The sequence below is a fragment of the Phascolarctos cinereus genome, unplaced genomic scaffold (genome assembly GCF_003287225.1).
Source record: "Phascolarctos cinereus isolate Bilbo 61053 unplaced genomic scaffold, phaCin_HiC Scaffold_2;HRSCAF=192, whole genome shotgun sequence".
NCBI classification, from domain to species: domain Eukaryota; kingdom Metazoa; phylum Chordata; class Mammalia; order Diprotodontia; family Phascolarctidae; genus Phascolarctos; species Phascolarctos cinereus.
Genome location: NW_027555625.1, coordinates 135,663,161 through 135,679,826, shown reverse-complemented (window position 1 = coordinate 135,679,826; position 16,666 = coordinate 135,663,161). Strand labels below are relative to the sequence as shown.

The 16,666-nt window shown below is 40.2% G+C and overlaps 1 protein-coding gene across 1 annotated transcript in view; it reads right to left on the bottom strand.

Moving 5' to 3' along the window:
* CHRNB3 (cholinergic receptor nicotinic beta 3 subunit) overlaps positions 1-16,666 on the bottom strand; it is a 44,665-nt gene that overhangs the window by 15,047 nt on the left and 12,952 nt on the right. Inside the window, exons 2-3 of the mRNA XM_020969635.2 lie at positions 15,879-16,030; positions 13,237-13,281 (exon numbers count right to left, since the gene is read on the bottom strand). Coding sequence (XP_020825294.1) covers positions 13,237-13,281; positions 15,879-16,030 — 197 coding nt within the window. The remainder of the gene's footprint in view (positions 1-13,236; positions 13,282-15,878; positions 16,031-16,666) is intronic.

The following is a 16,666-nucleotide window of genomic DNA, read 5'->3' as shown; positions in this document are numbered from 1 at the left end:
TCACCATCTGCCATCTTGAATTCAGAATCAGAATCTTTTAATCATTTAAGAGTTTGAGCTCATCTAGTCCAATCCGTACATGAAAGGAACTCAGAAAGATTCCTTTTCTGAACATGTTTATCATTCCCACCCCCACTTCAAAATGCTAAAACTTTCACTTAGGAGGGGGATTAAATCTTTGAGAAGAGACAACATAAAGACAAGAGGGTCAATGAAACTGCCAGGTCTCCACCCATTTAAACCCTTGAAGAAAATATGGTAAGATGGATTTGGGCCAGCACTGTGCAGTTGATAGAGTGCTTGATTTGGAATCAGGAAGACCTGCATTCAAATCTTGCCTCAGACACTTACTAGCTGTGTAACCCTGGGCAAGTCACTTAACCTCTGTTTGCCTCAGTTTCTGTTCTGTAAAATGAGGGGGTTGGTTTGGATGGCCTCTAAGATTCCCTTCCAGCTCCAAAGCTATGATGCCATGATGATAACCCACTTGGTAATGCTGTGCAAAGGAGTGACAGTGGCAGCCGGGCTGATCCTCCTACAATGTGCTTACAACGGTGGTGAAGAGGCTTCAAAGCCACAACTCCCCAGGGCCCTGGTCTCTCAAAAGTCCCAGAAAGTTGTTGGCTATATCCTTGTTGCCCTGACCCTTGATCTCCTGCAGGACTGGAACCTCAGGAGGGCTCCCCTCCCTGCCCTTGTCTCCTCCCAGAGGCAGCTTTGAAATAACATCCCATGTTTGTGCAGCCTGTTCCAGTGAAGACTCTCAAAGCCCTTTCCAAATATGAACTCAGAGCTGTCTAACACCAGCTACTCTAGGAAACAGAGTAGGGGAAGAGGTGTACAGACATGAGAACCAAATATTAAAGTTAATCCACAAGAAAAAAAGAAGCCTTGATTCCAAATATACACTATAGCATCTCCTTGTTCATTTTCCTTCTTTGCACATTTGCATAAAATAACCTTTGCCTGGTTAGGTTATGATGATCTGGAACAACATTCCACTTAAACCCTACTAAATTGGATTTTTCTCCCTGTAAATAAACTAACCTTTAAAATTATTCAGTTTAAAAGTTAAATCAAATGTGAGTGGGGATCAAATATGTAATTCAGAGTCACAAGACCAATACTTTAGAGACAGATGAGACTTTAGACATCAGCTGGTCCAACACTCATTTTTCAAATGAAGAAACTGAGAACCAAAGATGGGCCTGGAGACTAGAAATTATTTACCTAAGGTCATACAGATAGGAAGTAATGGAGCTAGGACTCCGATCCGTCTCCTGATGCTAGAACTAGTGATTTTGTCTCCCTTCTCCCCTCTACAATGAACTCTCTCATTGATTCCCAAGCCTTGTTATCTAGTAGGGTAACCCAGGTTACTTGAGGGAAGGTGCATTGGGAAATTCTCAAAATAAAATTAATTTTGCTACACTTTCATTTTAAGGTAAGTATCTGCCAAACAGCCTTTGGGCCTCAACCCATGATTCCATCCTCAGATGGGATAGTTCAGCTATCAATTTCAGTGTGGATAAGAATCACAAATGGAGGATGGGGCAGCTAGGTGGTGCAGTGGATAGAGTACCTGCCCTGGAGTCAGGAGTACCTGAGTTCAAATCCAGCCTAAGACCAAACACTTGACATTTACTAGCTGTGTGACCCTGGGCAAGTCACTTAACCCCAATTGCCTAAAAAAAAAAAAAAAAAGAATCACAAATGGTGAACAAGGCAAGGAGAAGGGGCAGAGCCAAAGGGAGAAGTCAAGAGACATGTCAAGGTGGTAGCAGCTGAAAACAGATGTGAATCTAATCCAATATGCTGAAAAAAAGCAGCAAGGTTTGGGTATAGCCTCTAAACTTTGTGATTTGTTCTAAAAGTCAGAGGGCTTGGGTTTAAATCCCACAATTCATAAAGCCTCCCTGGACCATGATTTCCTCATCTGTAAAAAGAGGGGGTTGGACTAGGTACCCTTCTGAAAGGTCCCTTCCAGTTCTAGAGCTAGAATGAGCCAGCGATTTTAGAGGCAGACGTCTGGGCTGAGTGGTTCTACCTTGTTCCTCCTTAATAACAGTTGACATTTATGCAGCACTTTACCTATCTTGAGGCAGGCACTTTGGATATCATTACCTCCATTTTACAGATGAGGAAGCTGTCTCAGAGAGGTCTCCCTTATTAGTTGGGTGACTTTGTCCATGGTCACCTAGCCAATAAACATCAGAGGTGGGACGACTCCAAATCTCGCATTCTTTCCATTATGGCACATTTCCTCTATTGTATATTTTTATGTCATATCATACTTTGTGTGTGTTCAGTTGTTTCACTCTAACTCTTCATGACTCCATTTGGGGTTTTCTTGGCAAAGATACTGAAGTGGTTTGCCATTTCCTTCTCCAGCTCTTTCTATAGATGAGGAAACTGGGGCTAACAGAGCAAAGTGACTTCTCTGGGGGTCACACAGCTAGTAAGTGTCTGAGTCTAGATTTGATCTCAGGAAGACGAGTCTTTCTGATTCCAAGCCCAGAGCTCCATGCACTATGGTGCCACCTAGCTGCCCAAATATTATACTATAATATCCTAAGTCAATTACATATTACAGTTATCTAATATCTATTATATGTTTTATTTTCCTATCAGATTATAAGCTCCATGTGAGGGCAGGGACTCTGCCTTGCAAACTTGTATCAGCCCCAGCTCTGGGCATACAATAAGTGTAGTAGGAGCAGGGTTTCCTGTTTCCTACAACAGTTTTCTCTAAAAGGCGACAAAGCTATCTTTGGGCTTTTATTGGTCCCTGTTTCCCTTGACATAGCTTCCAGGTCACCTAAATGCATAAAAAGTCCCACTCATGTGCAGTCAAGGTGACTCTGATTTGGTGGAAGACCACACGAATCACCACGTCCTTCACCATACCCTATCCTGATGACGAAAATGAATTTTCATATGCAGAAAAGAGGTGTGTGTTCAAGTGCACCCAGTGAAGCAAAATAACACTGTATCCTTATCGCCTGGATTTGTGCCTGAGCAAAGAAATCTATCACTGCTCAGTGAGGCGTGAGTGCCTCATTTCATCCCAATGTCAAACCTGAACTAAGAGAATACTGGTGTTAGAGCCACCTCCGACAATAAACCCTAATACATGTTTGTTGAATTCCATGTTCTTTGTACTCTTAGTTTATTTATTTATTTTTTAAATTAGCTACTGGAGAAAAAACCCTGACCTGAAATACTGAGCTTGACAAACAGCTAACCAGTTTTATTTTCCTTAGATGGCACAAAGTGATAAGTGACCAAAGAAAGTCTCAGTGACAGTGGTACTGAGGCTGCACAAATTCTTCAGGGATAGCTTGAAAATTCCAACACAGAGACCTTAGGGCACGTAGGCTTTGCCATAATGTACAAGGTCCTTGGCTGGGACCAGGAAGATGGATGGTATAGCCACGTGCTTGGGATGACAAGTAGCCCAGCTTCCCAGCTTTAATGGGATTAGATCTGGGGAAAGAAAATGATTTCCAGGTTCTTACGTTTTTTCTGGTTCTTTCTTATTACTCCGGCTTATTGGCCCTGAGACTTGTTTCTTTCTGTTGCTGCAGAGCAGTATCCAAAGTCCTAGACACCATGGCTGCCTGGACCTGTCACTGAAGGGCATGCTGATAGGGAGAAATGCTGATGAGGCAAGAACAAGGAATGGGATTCCCAGCATTGGCAGTCAGACGGAGTTTGTGGAAAAAGTAACAGCCCCAGGAGATGAAAACAACCAGACCCACCAGATACCCAGTGGTTCCAGTCCTGTGTCTGTCTGTTCCTTCAGCATCTTTGTTTTGCACAACTTCAGGATTTGCCTTACCTTCTGGCCTAGTGTGGAACTCACTTATTAGTTGTGGGACCCTAGGCTAGGTTCCTCGGGTTCAGTTTCCTCTTCTGCAAAGAGAGAATTGTCAGGGTGCTGTGATCACTGAATGCAAGCATTCTGTGACTTCTGACGAACATTCTGAAGGAGTAAGGAAGGGCTACAAGGATGCAGCTGTCTGTGACCTTGTGACACAGCCTTAATTCCCAAGCCCACCACGTGCTATGTGCCAAAGACCCCTAAGCAGTTTACCTGATTAATAGGTACATGAAGACACACACATACTTCAAAAAGCAACATAAACACAGGGAAGGTCACGGGTAATCAGACTCCATAGAGTTGTGTTTATGTGCCAAGATAATGTTTCAACCATCTTTCTTGCTTTTCTTCAATTAATCAATCAACATTTATTAAGCTCCTACTATGTTCCAGGCACTTTGCAAAGCCCTCCCATTAACACACTAAGTCTACTGCTATGTCATAAGGTCCACTATAGGAACACCAGCTTAAGGATCCTAGAACCTCCCTGCGATTATTTGCTGCCAACAGGTGGCCTCAGAATAAGAATAAGTCTAATTATCTTCCTAGAATATATGTTAATAATCATAATCATAATAATAGCTAACATTTATATAGTGCTTACTATGTGCTAGGCATTGAAACTGAAACCTAGAGGAATCAAGTGACTCAGTAAGTGTCTTCACTGGGAACTAAAACAGAGAAGGGCTGAGCATTACAATTATTATCTCATTTGATCCTCACAATAACCCTGGGAGGTAGGTGCTATAATTGTTCTTATTTTACATATGAGGAAATTGAGGCAAACAGGGGGTTAAGTGACTTGCCCAGGGTCACACAGCTAGTAAGCGTCTGAGTCAAGTCTTCCTGACTTCAAGGCCAGAGCTCTATCTATTACACCACCTCGCTGCCCCCTTGTTAAGATGTTGACAATGAGGATATGAATAAAGGCAGGTGCGTGCACACACACGTGAGCACACACACACACACACACACACACACACACACACTGGAGCTATCTTTAAAACTACAAGCCACTTGGTCCTCTTATCAACAACTACTTCTTCTCTGCCTTCTCCAGCCCTGCCTCTTTAAATAATAATAATAATAATAATAATAATAATACCTGCCCCAATTAACTCAATTGCTGTAAGACACATGAGATGTTCCGGGTAGAAGTGATGTACTCTACAACCATAGGCTATTATCATTCATCAACATCACTGTGGTTACAGCTTGTGGTGGGAATGTTTGGGAAGCTGTAGGCATCTGAGGAGTTACTGGCATAGTGCTTAGAGAGCATTCATTTACCTTGGTGGACCCTTCTCCCTTCTGCATTTTTAGCTCCTGACTGCTGATACGTCTATGAAAACTTTCACAGGGACAGAAGGGTCATACATTCAGTACCATCTGCAATTACTATTACCTACTGAATCGTAAACTTGGTGTCTCAGAAGATGAATTTTTTATTCTGGCTGACCTTTGTCCCCTTGAAATAAAAACTCCCTAAGGCAGCTTTCCTAGAGGTTGTTCGTAAGGTGGTTTCTTGAGTGGTAGCTTGGAGTAGTGGGAAGGGCATCAGACTCAAAGTAAAAAACAATAAGACTTGGTTTGAGTCTCAAACTGTTTTGAGTAGTGATACCACTTATTATGGATAGAGAGCACTGTGCCTGGAGTCAGAAAGACTTACCTTCCTGAATTCAAATCCAGCTTCAGGAACTTACTAGCTGTTACCTTGGGCAAGTCACTTAACCCTCTTTGCCTCAGTTTCCTCATCTGTAAAATGAGTTGGAGAAGGAAATGGAAACCACTCCAGTATGTTGGCCAAGAAAACCCCAAAGAGGGTCAAGAAGAGTAGGACATGGCTGAAACAACTGAACGACAATAAAATCTGCATGACATTGCATGGATTATGTGTGAAAACTATTTTATTGTTCGAACCTAACTCTACATGGCTAAACAACCAGACCTGTTCCTTAGAGACCAGATTTATTTAATGTTTAAGTCAGAACCTAGGTTGTGCTGACCAGAAACTTAGTCAGATCTGAAGATTAAGATAAGGAGTTTCCGGCCTCTATACATCTCAAGCAAGCCATGAGTCTTATCTGGAAATAGCCTCTGTGCTGCTGGCCAATCAGCTGCTGTTTCCTTGTGCCTTTATTTGAATCCTATATAATGGGCAACTTACAGATTCTCAAAGGGAATTTTTTTCAGCTTTCCCATTTAATGGACGACTTAATAAACCTCTTTTTAAATTACTTCACAAAGAGTTAGGCACAACTGAAAAGGACTAAACAACAAAAATTATTTCAGGTCTGGGTTTTGTTCTCAGCCAATACTTAACCCCACTGGGCCTCAGTTTCCTTATCCGTAAATCAATCAATAATCCTTTGTTAAGTACCCACTATGTGCCAGGCACTGTACTAAGCACTGGTAAAATAAAATGAGCTGCTAAGTAAAATGAAGGGCACTTGGATTAGGTGGCCTTCAGGGTGATTTCCAGCTCTAAATCTATGAGAAGGGCTAGTCTACATACTTCTTTCATTTATAAAAGGAAGAGCTTGACCTCAATTTGATATAATCTATAATTCTTTGATATGTCCTATAGTTCCCAGTAAAGGGGCCAGATCTATGGCACTGAAGGAAAAGTGGGTGAAATTTCTCCTTTGCTTCTAATAGTTTGCTTGTACTAAGGTCTTTTTAACCTTGGAGTGCAAGGTGTGGAAGTCAGGGGCCCAGGGCATTAAGAATTTCTCATGCTGGCTCAGCGAGTCACTATTAATAATATATTTATGGTTCATGGGTTTTGATTACTTTGTAGAGTGCAAAGGAAAGAGGAAAAAGTATATGCAAAGTAAAATCAATACAAATAAAAATAGCTCCCCATACAAATCTGCTTTGAATAATTGCTAGGCCTTCTTTGGTGGGATGAGGGAAGAATGTCTAAATATACATCGGGACAATAGCAAGGAAGGAGAACCAGATATGGGAGGACTTGATGAGAAGAGCAAACCTTTGAGATTGTAGAATCAGCCATGCAATTTGCCTCCATTTCTAAGAGGTAAGATTTCTGTTTCATGTGAGAGTGGATTGGAACGTACCTATTTTGACTTCCGGGAGCCAAGATGGTGGAGTAAGAAGTAAGTCGCTCTCACCCTCCTTATGGACCTAGAAAAACCCAGAGAATATTGCCCTAGGAAAAATCCTGAAATAGTAGAATCAGCAGAAAGACTGGATACAGCAGTCTTTTAGCTGGTGAGGCTAGGAGGATTAATGGGAAAGATCCCTCTTGCTGTGGCCAAAGTGGACCAGTACAGGAAGGGAGGCATCCCAGCAAGCCAGTGGCAAGCCCCACTCAGCAAACCAGTAACCAGGGCCCTAGCCCCCAGCACAAGAAGCCTGGGACAGTGCCCCCTGTGTCCCAGAAGCAGAGATCAACTTTAAAAGCCAGAAAAAAATGCAAATAACATGGGCCAGAAGTAGCATAGAAAAAACAGTGACCATAGAGAAGTACCTTGGTGACAAGGAAGATCAAAACACAGATTCAGGGGAGGATAATATTGTCAATAAACTCACATCTGAAGCCTCAAAAGGGAATATGAACCAATCTCAAGCCCAAAAAGCCTTCTTGAAAGAGCTCAAGAGGGATTTTAAAAGTCAAATAAGAGAGGTAGAAGAAAAATTGAACAATTCATTTTAAAAAATGGAAAAAAGGTACACAAGAAAACAACTCCCTAAAAAGTGCAATGGGCCAAATGGAAAAAGAGGTACAAAAGCTAACTGAAGAAAACAATTCATTAAAAATCAGAATTGGGCAAGTGGAAGCTAATGACGCTATGAGACATCAAGAATCAGTAAAACAAAATCAAAAGAACGAAAAGATAGAGAGTGGATTGGAATGAAGGAAGTCATGAGTTTCAGGAGGAAAATCAGCTTTGGTGTAGCACTTAATTTTTAATAGCAATGTAGTCACACAATCAGGGGTGGCTAGGTGGAACAGCAGATACAGCACTGAGTTTGGGATCAGAAAGATTCCTCTTCCTGAATCCAAATCTGGCCTCAGATACTAGCTGTGTGGCTCTGGGCAGGTCATTTAACCCTGCTTATCTAAGTTTCCTCATCTGTAAAATGAGCTGGAAAAGGAAACAGCAAACCACTCCAGTATCTCTAAAAAGAAAACCCCAAATGGGGTCACAAATGGACGCAACAGAAATGACTAAATAGCAACAAAGTCACAGAATCACACAATCTTACCCAGAGTTTGTATTCTGGGTCTTGGGTCCCTGGGGGAAATTCCTTTTCATAGAATGCTAGCACTTTGAAGAGACCTTAGAAATAATGTATTGCAAATCCTTCATTTTGAACATGAAGGAATAGAAGTTCAGAGACTCCAAGTGACTCACTTCCTTGTTTGGGGTAAACATTCTGATGTGATTTGTTAATTCCTCAGGAAACTGAAACCAGCCAAAGTCATGTAGTAAGTGTCCTCACTGAGAATTGACACAGAGAAGGGCTGAGCATTACAATTATTATCTCATTTGATCCTCACCATAACCATGGAGGTAGGTGTTTTATTATCCCCATTTTTCATATGAGGAAACTGAGGCAAACAGTGGTTAAATGACTTGCCAAGGGTCACACAGTAAGTATGTGAGGCTTGATTTGAACGCAGATCTTCCTGATTCCAGGCTCAGCGCTCTACCCACTGTACCACCATCTCTCTCCTATTAGTCAGATCTATATAATAACTCTCATGTCCAGTATTTTCTGAATTCTTCTCCACTGCTGCTGCCATGGGAAAATAACATTTAGAATGAGCTCTTCTCACAGAAATATTATCAGTGGTGATTGGGTGTTCGTGAAAAAACATTATTAGGCCTCTACTTAGGCAAAGTAGGAAGATGAAGGTAGGACAAGATTATTATCTCTAGATACTTACATGGTTGTAAGAAGGATTAGATTTGTACTGCTCGGCCCTGGAGGAATAATGGAGGTATATACCTCCTACAGCTTGGTTATCATTATATTTACTTTGTATATATTTTACTTTTATTACATTTATTTCTTCATGGCACCTGTAAATAGTGCCTGGAACATAATTGGTACTTAATAAATGCTTGTTGATTGACTGAGTGGAAATTCTGTGGCCTAGTTATGCCCACTATCTATTTTCTCAATGCCCTTTGGGTGACCTGCCATTTCAATTCTTCAGAGAATGTGGTATTTCATGACTTATAGTCAATATCATCATTGGATGAATACCAATACTAAAACGACAAGTCTCTGTTTCTGGGGTCATTAAAAACACGGCAGTTTCTCAAACAATCCAGCCTGCTAGCTTTCTCCTATTTAGTTCTGAACCCAGTTCACTTTCCATTCCTAGTGTCCATACCAGATTCGTGTACATGGTAGACTGGCTCTTTGAATTGTACATCAATTGTATAGCTGAGACAATAAGCATCTTTCATTGAATTATTTTTTCCACTGAATCTCAAATATGCTAGCCTGGGACCTAACATATGATAGTTGAAGATTGGGATAAGATCTGTGAAAGATAGGATTTGGCCATTTAAATCAGTGGTATCAAACTCAAAGAGAAATGGAAGGCCACTAATCTGTACATAAGAATCCCTGCTGGCTGTGTATTGACATCTTAAAATGTAACATTATCTATATTTTATTGTAATTTTATCTGTTTTGTTAAATACTTCCCAATTACATTATAATCTGAATCTGTGCTTTTAGGAATTTCGCAGCTGAAGGACCTCTGATTTAAATCATATTCACATGGGCACACATTACCAACCCTTTGTGGGACAATTTTGGTTGTAAGTAAAATAATATACCATCAATCCTTGACTATTAAGTCTTTGTACTTCTTGCCAGGGATGTATGCAAGAACTTTTTCCTAATCATAGAATACTAATCATAGAATCTCTGAGTAGGAAAGGACTTCAGGGTTCACATAGTGTAACCTGTAACTATATAGGAATTCCTTCCATAGTATACCTGATAAATTCTATTCCAGCCTTTGCTTGAAGACTTCCAATGAGGGGGATTTATTGAATATGCCACTGGCTATTTATGTCCATTATATGTTTTTCCAGCGGGCACTGGGCTACTTGCAACCGAAAATAGTCCATTCCACTTAGAAAAGCTTTAACTCTTGGGAAGTTTCTCTTGACTTGATTCTAAATTTCTGTCTTTGTAACTCCCATCCATTGCTCCTAATCTGACTCCATGGCTCCAGGCGAAGGTTTCATCTGTCTTCTACAGGACTGTTCTTCAAAAACATGAAGACAGCTATTATGTTCCCTCTAAGTTTTCTCTTTTCCAAGCTAAAGATCCCTAGTTCTTTCAACCTATCCTCAAAATAAACACAGATTAGAGGCCCTTTGATATCATAGTTGTCATCTTCTGGGCATTCCTCAGCTTATCAGTATCCATCTTAAGATATGCCACCCAGAACTGAACACAATGCTCAATGCTCTGCCCAAGGCAGAGGACAGTAGGATGATGACCTCTCTATACCTTTCTTTATCTTTCTTTCTTTCTTCCTTCCTTCCTTCCTTCCTTCCTTCCTTCCTTCCTTCCTTCCTTCCTTCCTTCCTTCCTTCCTTCCTTCCTTCCTTCTTTCTTTCTTTCTTTCTTTCTTCTTTCTTTCTTTCTTTCTTTCTTTCTTCTTTCTTTCTTTCTTTCTTTCTTTCTTTCTTTCTTGGCAATTGGGGTTAAGTGACTTGCCCAGGGTCACATAGCTAGTAAGTGTCAAGCGTCTGGTCTGAGGCCACATTTGAACTCAGGTCCTCCTCATTCCAGGACTGGTATTCTATTCAATGCACCACCTAGCTGCCCCACTCTATACCTTTCTTAATGCATCCCAAAACTGCGTTAAACTTCTTGGCTGCCATATAACTGATTAGCTTACATCAAACTTTCAATTGACTAAAACCTGCAGGTCTTCTCCAGAATTATATCTAGCCATGCCTCCCCCATCACATACTTGCAAAAATGATTTTGTTCAATGTTTTAGCCAGACATGATCTTTTTTTAATGCTGATTTTTTTTTTAGCTATTCCTCTAAGCTTTGTCATCTGAAAATTTACAAGCATTCCATCCATGATTTTATCCAAGTCATTGGTAAAAATGTTAAACAGCAGGGTGTGCCCGGCACCATGATGTCAAGGTCAGATTCCTCTACTGGAAATTTCATTCCAAGCTGTCACAGCTCTATTAATAACCTCTCTTTGGGTCCAGCCATTCAACCAATTCCAAAGACCTCTAAGTGTACTATTATTCAGCCTACATCTCTCTATCTTGCTCATAAGAAAAGCCTAAGAGTCTCTGTCAAATTCTTTGTAAAACCCAGTTAAAATATATCTATAATGTTCCCCTAATCTACCAGTTCAGTAGCCCTGTCAAAATAAGAAATAAGGTTAGTTGGGAATAACCTGTTCTTAGTAAAGTCATACTGGCTCCTCGTAATCACAGTTTCCTTTTTTAGAGATTTACTAACTTTCCCTTTAATAATATGTTCTAGAATTTTCCCACAAGTCAAAGTCAAGCTTGCTTGGCCCAGAATTTCAGACTCCGTTCTCTTCCAGTTTTGGAAATTGAGGATAATATTTTCCTTTCTCCCACCCTGTGGTTATATTTCCAGTTCTCTACAATCTTTCCAAAATCATTGTTAGAAATTACATAGGCAGATTTTTCTAAATATCATAGGATGTATCGCCTCTGGGTCAGGAATCCTAGAAAGACAGCATGAAAAAAACGGAAGGGGAGAACAACAGTCTCCCCAGCTATATCATTGACTAACAGAAGTATCATTCAGTAACAGGTCAACCACCTGACTGATTATAGGATCCAGAGCTAGAAGGGATCTTGGAGATCAGCTAGTCAAACTGCTTATTTTTCATATGAACAATACTGTTCAGAGAGATAAAGAGGTTTGTCCAATATCACATAACTAGTGAGTGGCAGATCTAAAATCCAAACCCACATCTTCTGACTATAAATCTTGCATACCACAGCATACATGCCACTCTGTAGCCTGTCAGTAGAAATAATTGAGCATTATAAGGCCAGAATAACTAATTTATTTCATTAGACTTAAATGATAGACATTACAAGTGTGGAATAAAATTAATTTAGTGCCTAAGTATTTTTTTCCCTAAAAATATGTTTGTAGGTGCTCTAATTAAAAAGAGAGAGAGAGAGAGACAGAGAGAGAGGAGAAAGGGAAACTGGTGGCAGGAGTTGGAGGGAGTGAGAATCAGCAGATGGGTTTTATAAAATTTTGACATAATTTACGTTAATTTCAAATATTTGAATTTCATTTTTAATTTTGAAAATATTTTATGGCTTGTTAGTTATTCAGAGAAGTGCCATGGGAGGATGGAGAGACTACATGGTGTAGTGGATGGAACGCCAACCTGGAAGCCAGGAAAGCTTGAGTCCAATCCTGTTTCTGACACATATTTGTGTGATCCTGGGTAAGCCACTTAACTTCACAATGATTTGGGCAACTCTCTAAGATTATATATAACTAATTTTTTCTCTTCAAAATTTTTTTTATTTTCAGTCCCAAATTCTCTCCTTCCTTCCACCCCCTTCCCCACCCATTAAGAAAGCAAGAATATGATCCCCATTAGACATATGAAGTCTAAGATGATTTATAACTTGTAGAGAAGCTGCCACCTTGCATTGGAAGAGGGAGTTTCCACACTCTCCAGTTTCCTGAACTAGTGAAATCACAAGTCTACACCCTATCCCTAGCTATGCATTCATTATTGGGTAAAGCATGAAAGTGATTTGAACTTCAAACATAAGAGTGTAGTCCTTTGCTTTTCAGGGAGCCTCCACTATATTTAGATCCTGACTATTCCCTATGCTAGCTGTGAGATACTATGTCATCTCTTCTGTGGTTGAAGTCCTACCCATCATTTAAAACCCAATTCCAATGGTACCTCCTACAGGAAGTTTTCCTGATCTCCTTCTCTGTCCGATAACACCCTTTGTTTTGCACCTGCATAATGCATTTATCATGTAGTGTTTATATCATTGTTGTCTGTGTTGTGTTTGTATCTACAAATTCCATAAGGGTAGGGCTGTGTCCTATCTCAATGTTCAATAGCTCCCCTCTCCCCACAGCACCTAGCACCTATACACAGTGGGCACTTAATAAATGCTTATTGAATTGTACTGAAATGAATTGGGAGAGTGTTTAGGTTTGAGGAGTGAGGCAAGTACTTAAACCAGATGGCCTCAAGGCTCCTTATGAGCGTTTCTTTATTTATCTTAAAAAATACCTGTATTTATAAATTCTTCCATGAAATTGACTTTCTATATTTGTTACCTTTTCATTTTTAGGTTACCTGTTTAAGCCATACATTTGTTGTCATCAGCTGATTTTTTTCATCCTAGGGAAATGACAAGAAAAAGAACATGTCAATTGAACCAAAGAACATTCCAGGAGATTATTATTTGTCTAAACATCACCTTCTATTTATTTATTTATTTGTTTTTGGGTTTGTTTGTTGTTGTTGTTGTTTTTTGCTAGGCAATGGGGTTAAGTGACTTGCCCAGGGTCACCCAGGTAATAAGTGTCAAGTGTCTGGTCTGAGGCTGGATTTCAACTCAGGTCCTCCTTACTCCAGGGCTGGTGCTCTATCCGTTGAGCCCCCTAGCTGCCCCTCATCTTCTATTTAAATGGCATCTTTGGAAGCATCTAGAGAACTCCACAGAAATAATTATTTCATTCATTCTTAGTAATTTGCCAACTGATGAGGTGCTTGAGTTTGAGAGGGTGCAGAAAGGTCGTTACTTACTTTTGAAATGGACCAGTGATTACTAGACTAAACAACTCTTACATAGCAAAGTTGCCTCTGTCTTTACTGGTAATGATTAGGAGATAGCTACTTGGTTGACTCGAGAAGCAGGATGGATGGAGTAAAGGGAAAGCATATTTTTGCAGGCATTAGGAAGAACAGGTACGGCTAAATGGAGCATTCCAGAGGAGGACAACCAGGATTTTGAGGGCCTTGGACACCATGCTATGTATGGATTAGCTGAAGAAATCAGGGCAGTTAAGTCTAGAGAGTAAAAGACTTAAGGCGAAGACATGATAACTGTCCTCAAGTAATTGAAGAATTTTCATGTGTTAGACTTGTTCTGCTTTGCTCCAGAAGGCAGACCTGGGAGCAATGCATGGAAGATTTGGGCAAACAGGTGAATTTAGGCTCAATATTAGGGGCAGATAGGTGGAGTAGTGAATAGAGTGCCCAGCCAGGAAGACCTGAGTTTAAATCTGGCCTCAGAAACTTACTAACTCTGTGACCCTGGGCAAGTCACTTAACCCTGTTTGCCTCAGTTTCCTCATCTATAAAATGAGCTGGAGAAGGAAGTGGCAAACCACTGCAGTATCTTTGCCAAGAAAATGCCAAATGGAGTCAGGAAGAGTTGGACAAGACTAAAACAACTGAACAACAACAAAAAGAAAAATTTTGACAATGAGATTTGTCCAAAAGTGGAATGGTTCTTAGTTCTTCCTTGACAGAGGTCTTCAGGCCAAAGATGGACTAGCTCTTGTCAGGGAAGTCATGGAGCAGATTTTTGCTCACATAAAGATTGTACTTGATGATATTTAAGATTCCTTCCAATTCTTAGATTCAGCAATTCAGGACTTTGAAGTAAAGAAATATGGTGGCCTTAGGCTAACAGGCAGTCAGTCAAGAGATACTCATGCAAGATGGTACAAGGATGAACCTGGGAATTGGGGAAACTAAGTAAGGAGACTTTAAGCATTTGTGGAATTAAGGATCATCAGTTTTCCTAGAGTTATTGTTACAACAGAGGTGAGGATTTAGTGTGTTGCCAGATTAGCAAATCTCTACAGGCATTTCTTATAGAAATCCCCAATAAGCATACATCTCAGAGTTAACGCCAAGTTCAAGGAAAGGAAGTGTGCTTTTAACAAGGTTTTACAAAAGGAATATCTTTTGTTACACCTTGCATCCCAATTTGGAGTTCAAAAAATATGGTCCTCCTAGTTATAGAGAAAAGCAAAGGTAAGGGCAGCTAGGAGAAATGGTGGATAGAGCTCTGGCCCCAGAGTCAGGAGTATCTGAGTTAAAATCCAGCCTCAGACACTTGACACTTACTAGCTGTATGACCCTGGGCAAGTCACTTAACCCCAATTGCCTCACCCAAAAAAAAAAAGTTACAGGTTAGTGTGTTCATCTAATGAGGTGAGTGTCTTAAGAGTCTCTTGAAGATGAGCTAATAAGGCCTGGGGGTTCATTAGTACCTCTTCCTTTCTAGAACAACAACCCCTACTTGGGGCTTTCATGACAACTAGTACTCTGTGTATCATCTGCCCTAAAACAGGAAAAATAAAAGTAGCTCTTTCTCTGTTTTGCTCTGCCCTTCATTTTGGACTCATCCCTAGCAAAACCAGGAAAAAAAAAGAAGCTGTGTTGTGATGGAGTTTGAACTGAACACAGCAGAATTAATGACACCACTGGGAAGAGTAGCAGTTATCAGGTCAATTCCAGTGTTCAGTTACTCTCTTCTATTCCCTGCCTTCTTCTTCAATTCCTTCAGGAAATTTGGTACAAGTTAGTCCTAAGTCATATATTTAGAGCTGGAAGGGATCTTACAGATCATGTTATAGATGAGTAAAGATCACATTTTATAGCGAGTAGACCCAGAGAACTTGGTGATTTGGGCACAGTCACACAAGTAGTAAGGGACAGAGCCGGTTTGAACCTGGGTCCTCAGAGTCTAAATATAGGGTTTTTTCATTACACCCTCATTGGGAAATTTCCAATGTCATCTCCCATGCTCAAACAATAGCTTTTAACCATGGTCACCCATCTCAATTTTACTTCTACAAGGCTTATCACTTTTTCGCTTCAAGAATTCCAGTGAGCCTTTCTCTCACAATTTATTTTTAGTTCTTAGTCAAACATCCAGGTTAATTAATCTATTTGGGGGATTCCCAATGATGGTTACTTACCACATCCACTAGCTGAGATATTTTTAATCCAAAATACACTTTTATGGTATCATTGGCATTCAATACAGGGCGAACCCATTTCTGGTACCCTTGGAATAAGTTCCTCAGGAGGGCATCTTCAGTTTCTGCTATGGAACCGAAGACTTGAGAGGCTATAAGAACAAAGAAAAATTCAGAATTAATTAAGCATGATACTGAGTTTAGCTTTCAAAGCTTTTATATGGAAAAGGAGTATGGTGGGCAAGAATTAAATGAATGGTATATTAATAATTACATAGTGAATCAAACTTCCTCTGATGCTACCTAGCTGTGGGGAGGTGACTAGCTTCTCAAACGTTGAGCTCAAGCTTTGGTAGTAGCTACTCAGCTAGAAAGACCCTTTGCTGTGTCTGTCATCTGAAGACCAGCACCCAGAGGCTCATCAGCTGAGGGATAACTTCCAGGTAATGAATGCTTCTGGCCAAAGTCACTTACAGTTACATTCTATTAAGGCAAGGCCCTGTTCTCAATTTTTTTTTGTATATCATAGACTACTTTGGCAGTCTAATGAGGTCCACAGGCCTCCTCGGAATAATGTTTTTTTTATTTTTTAAAAATTTTTTAATTAATTAATTTTGATTCACCAACAATCACTTCCATAAGCTTTCGCATTTTAAATTTTTCTCCCCTTCCCTTCCCTTCCCACCTCCCTCCTCAAGATGGCGTGCAATCTGATATAGGCTATACATATACATTCCTATTAAACATATTTTCACATTAGTGATGTTGTAAGTAAGAATTAGAACCAA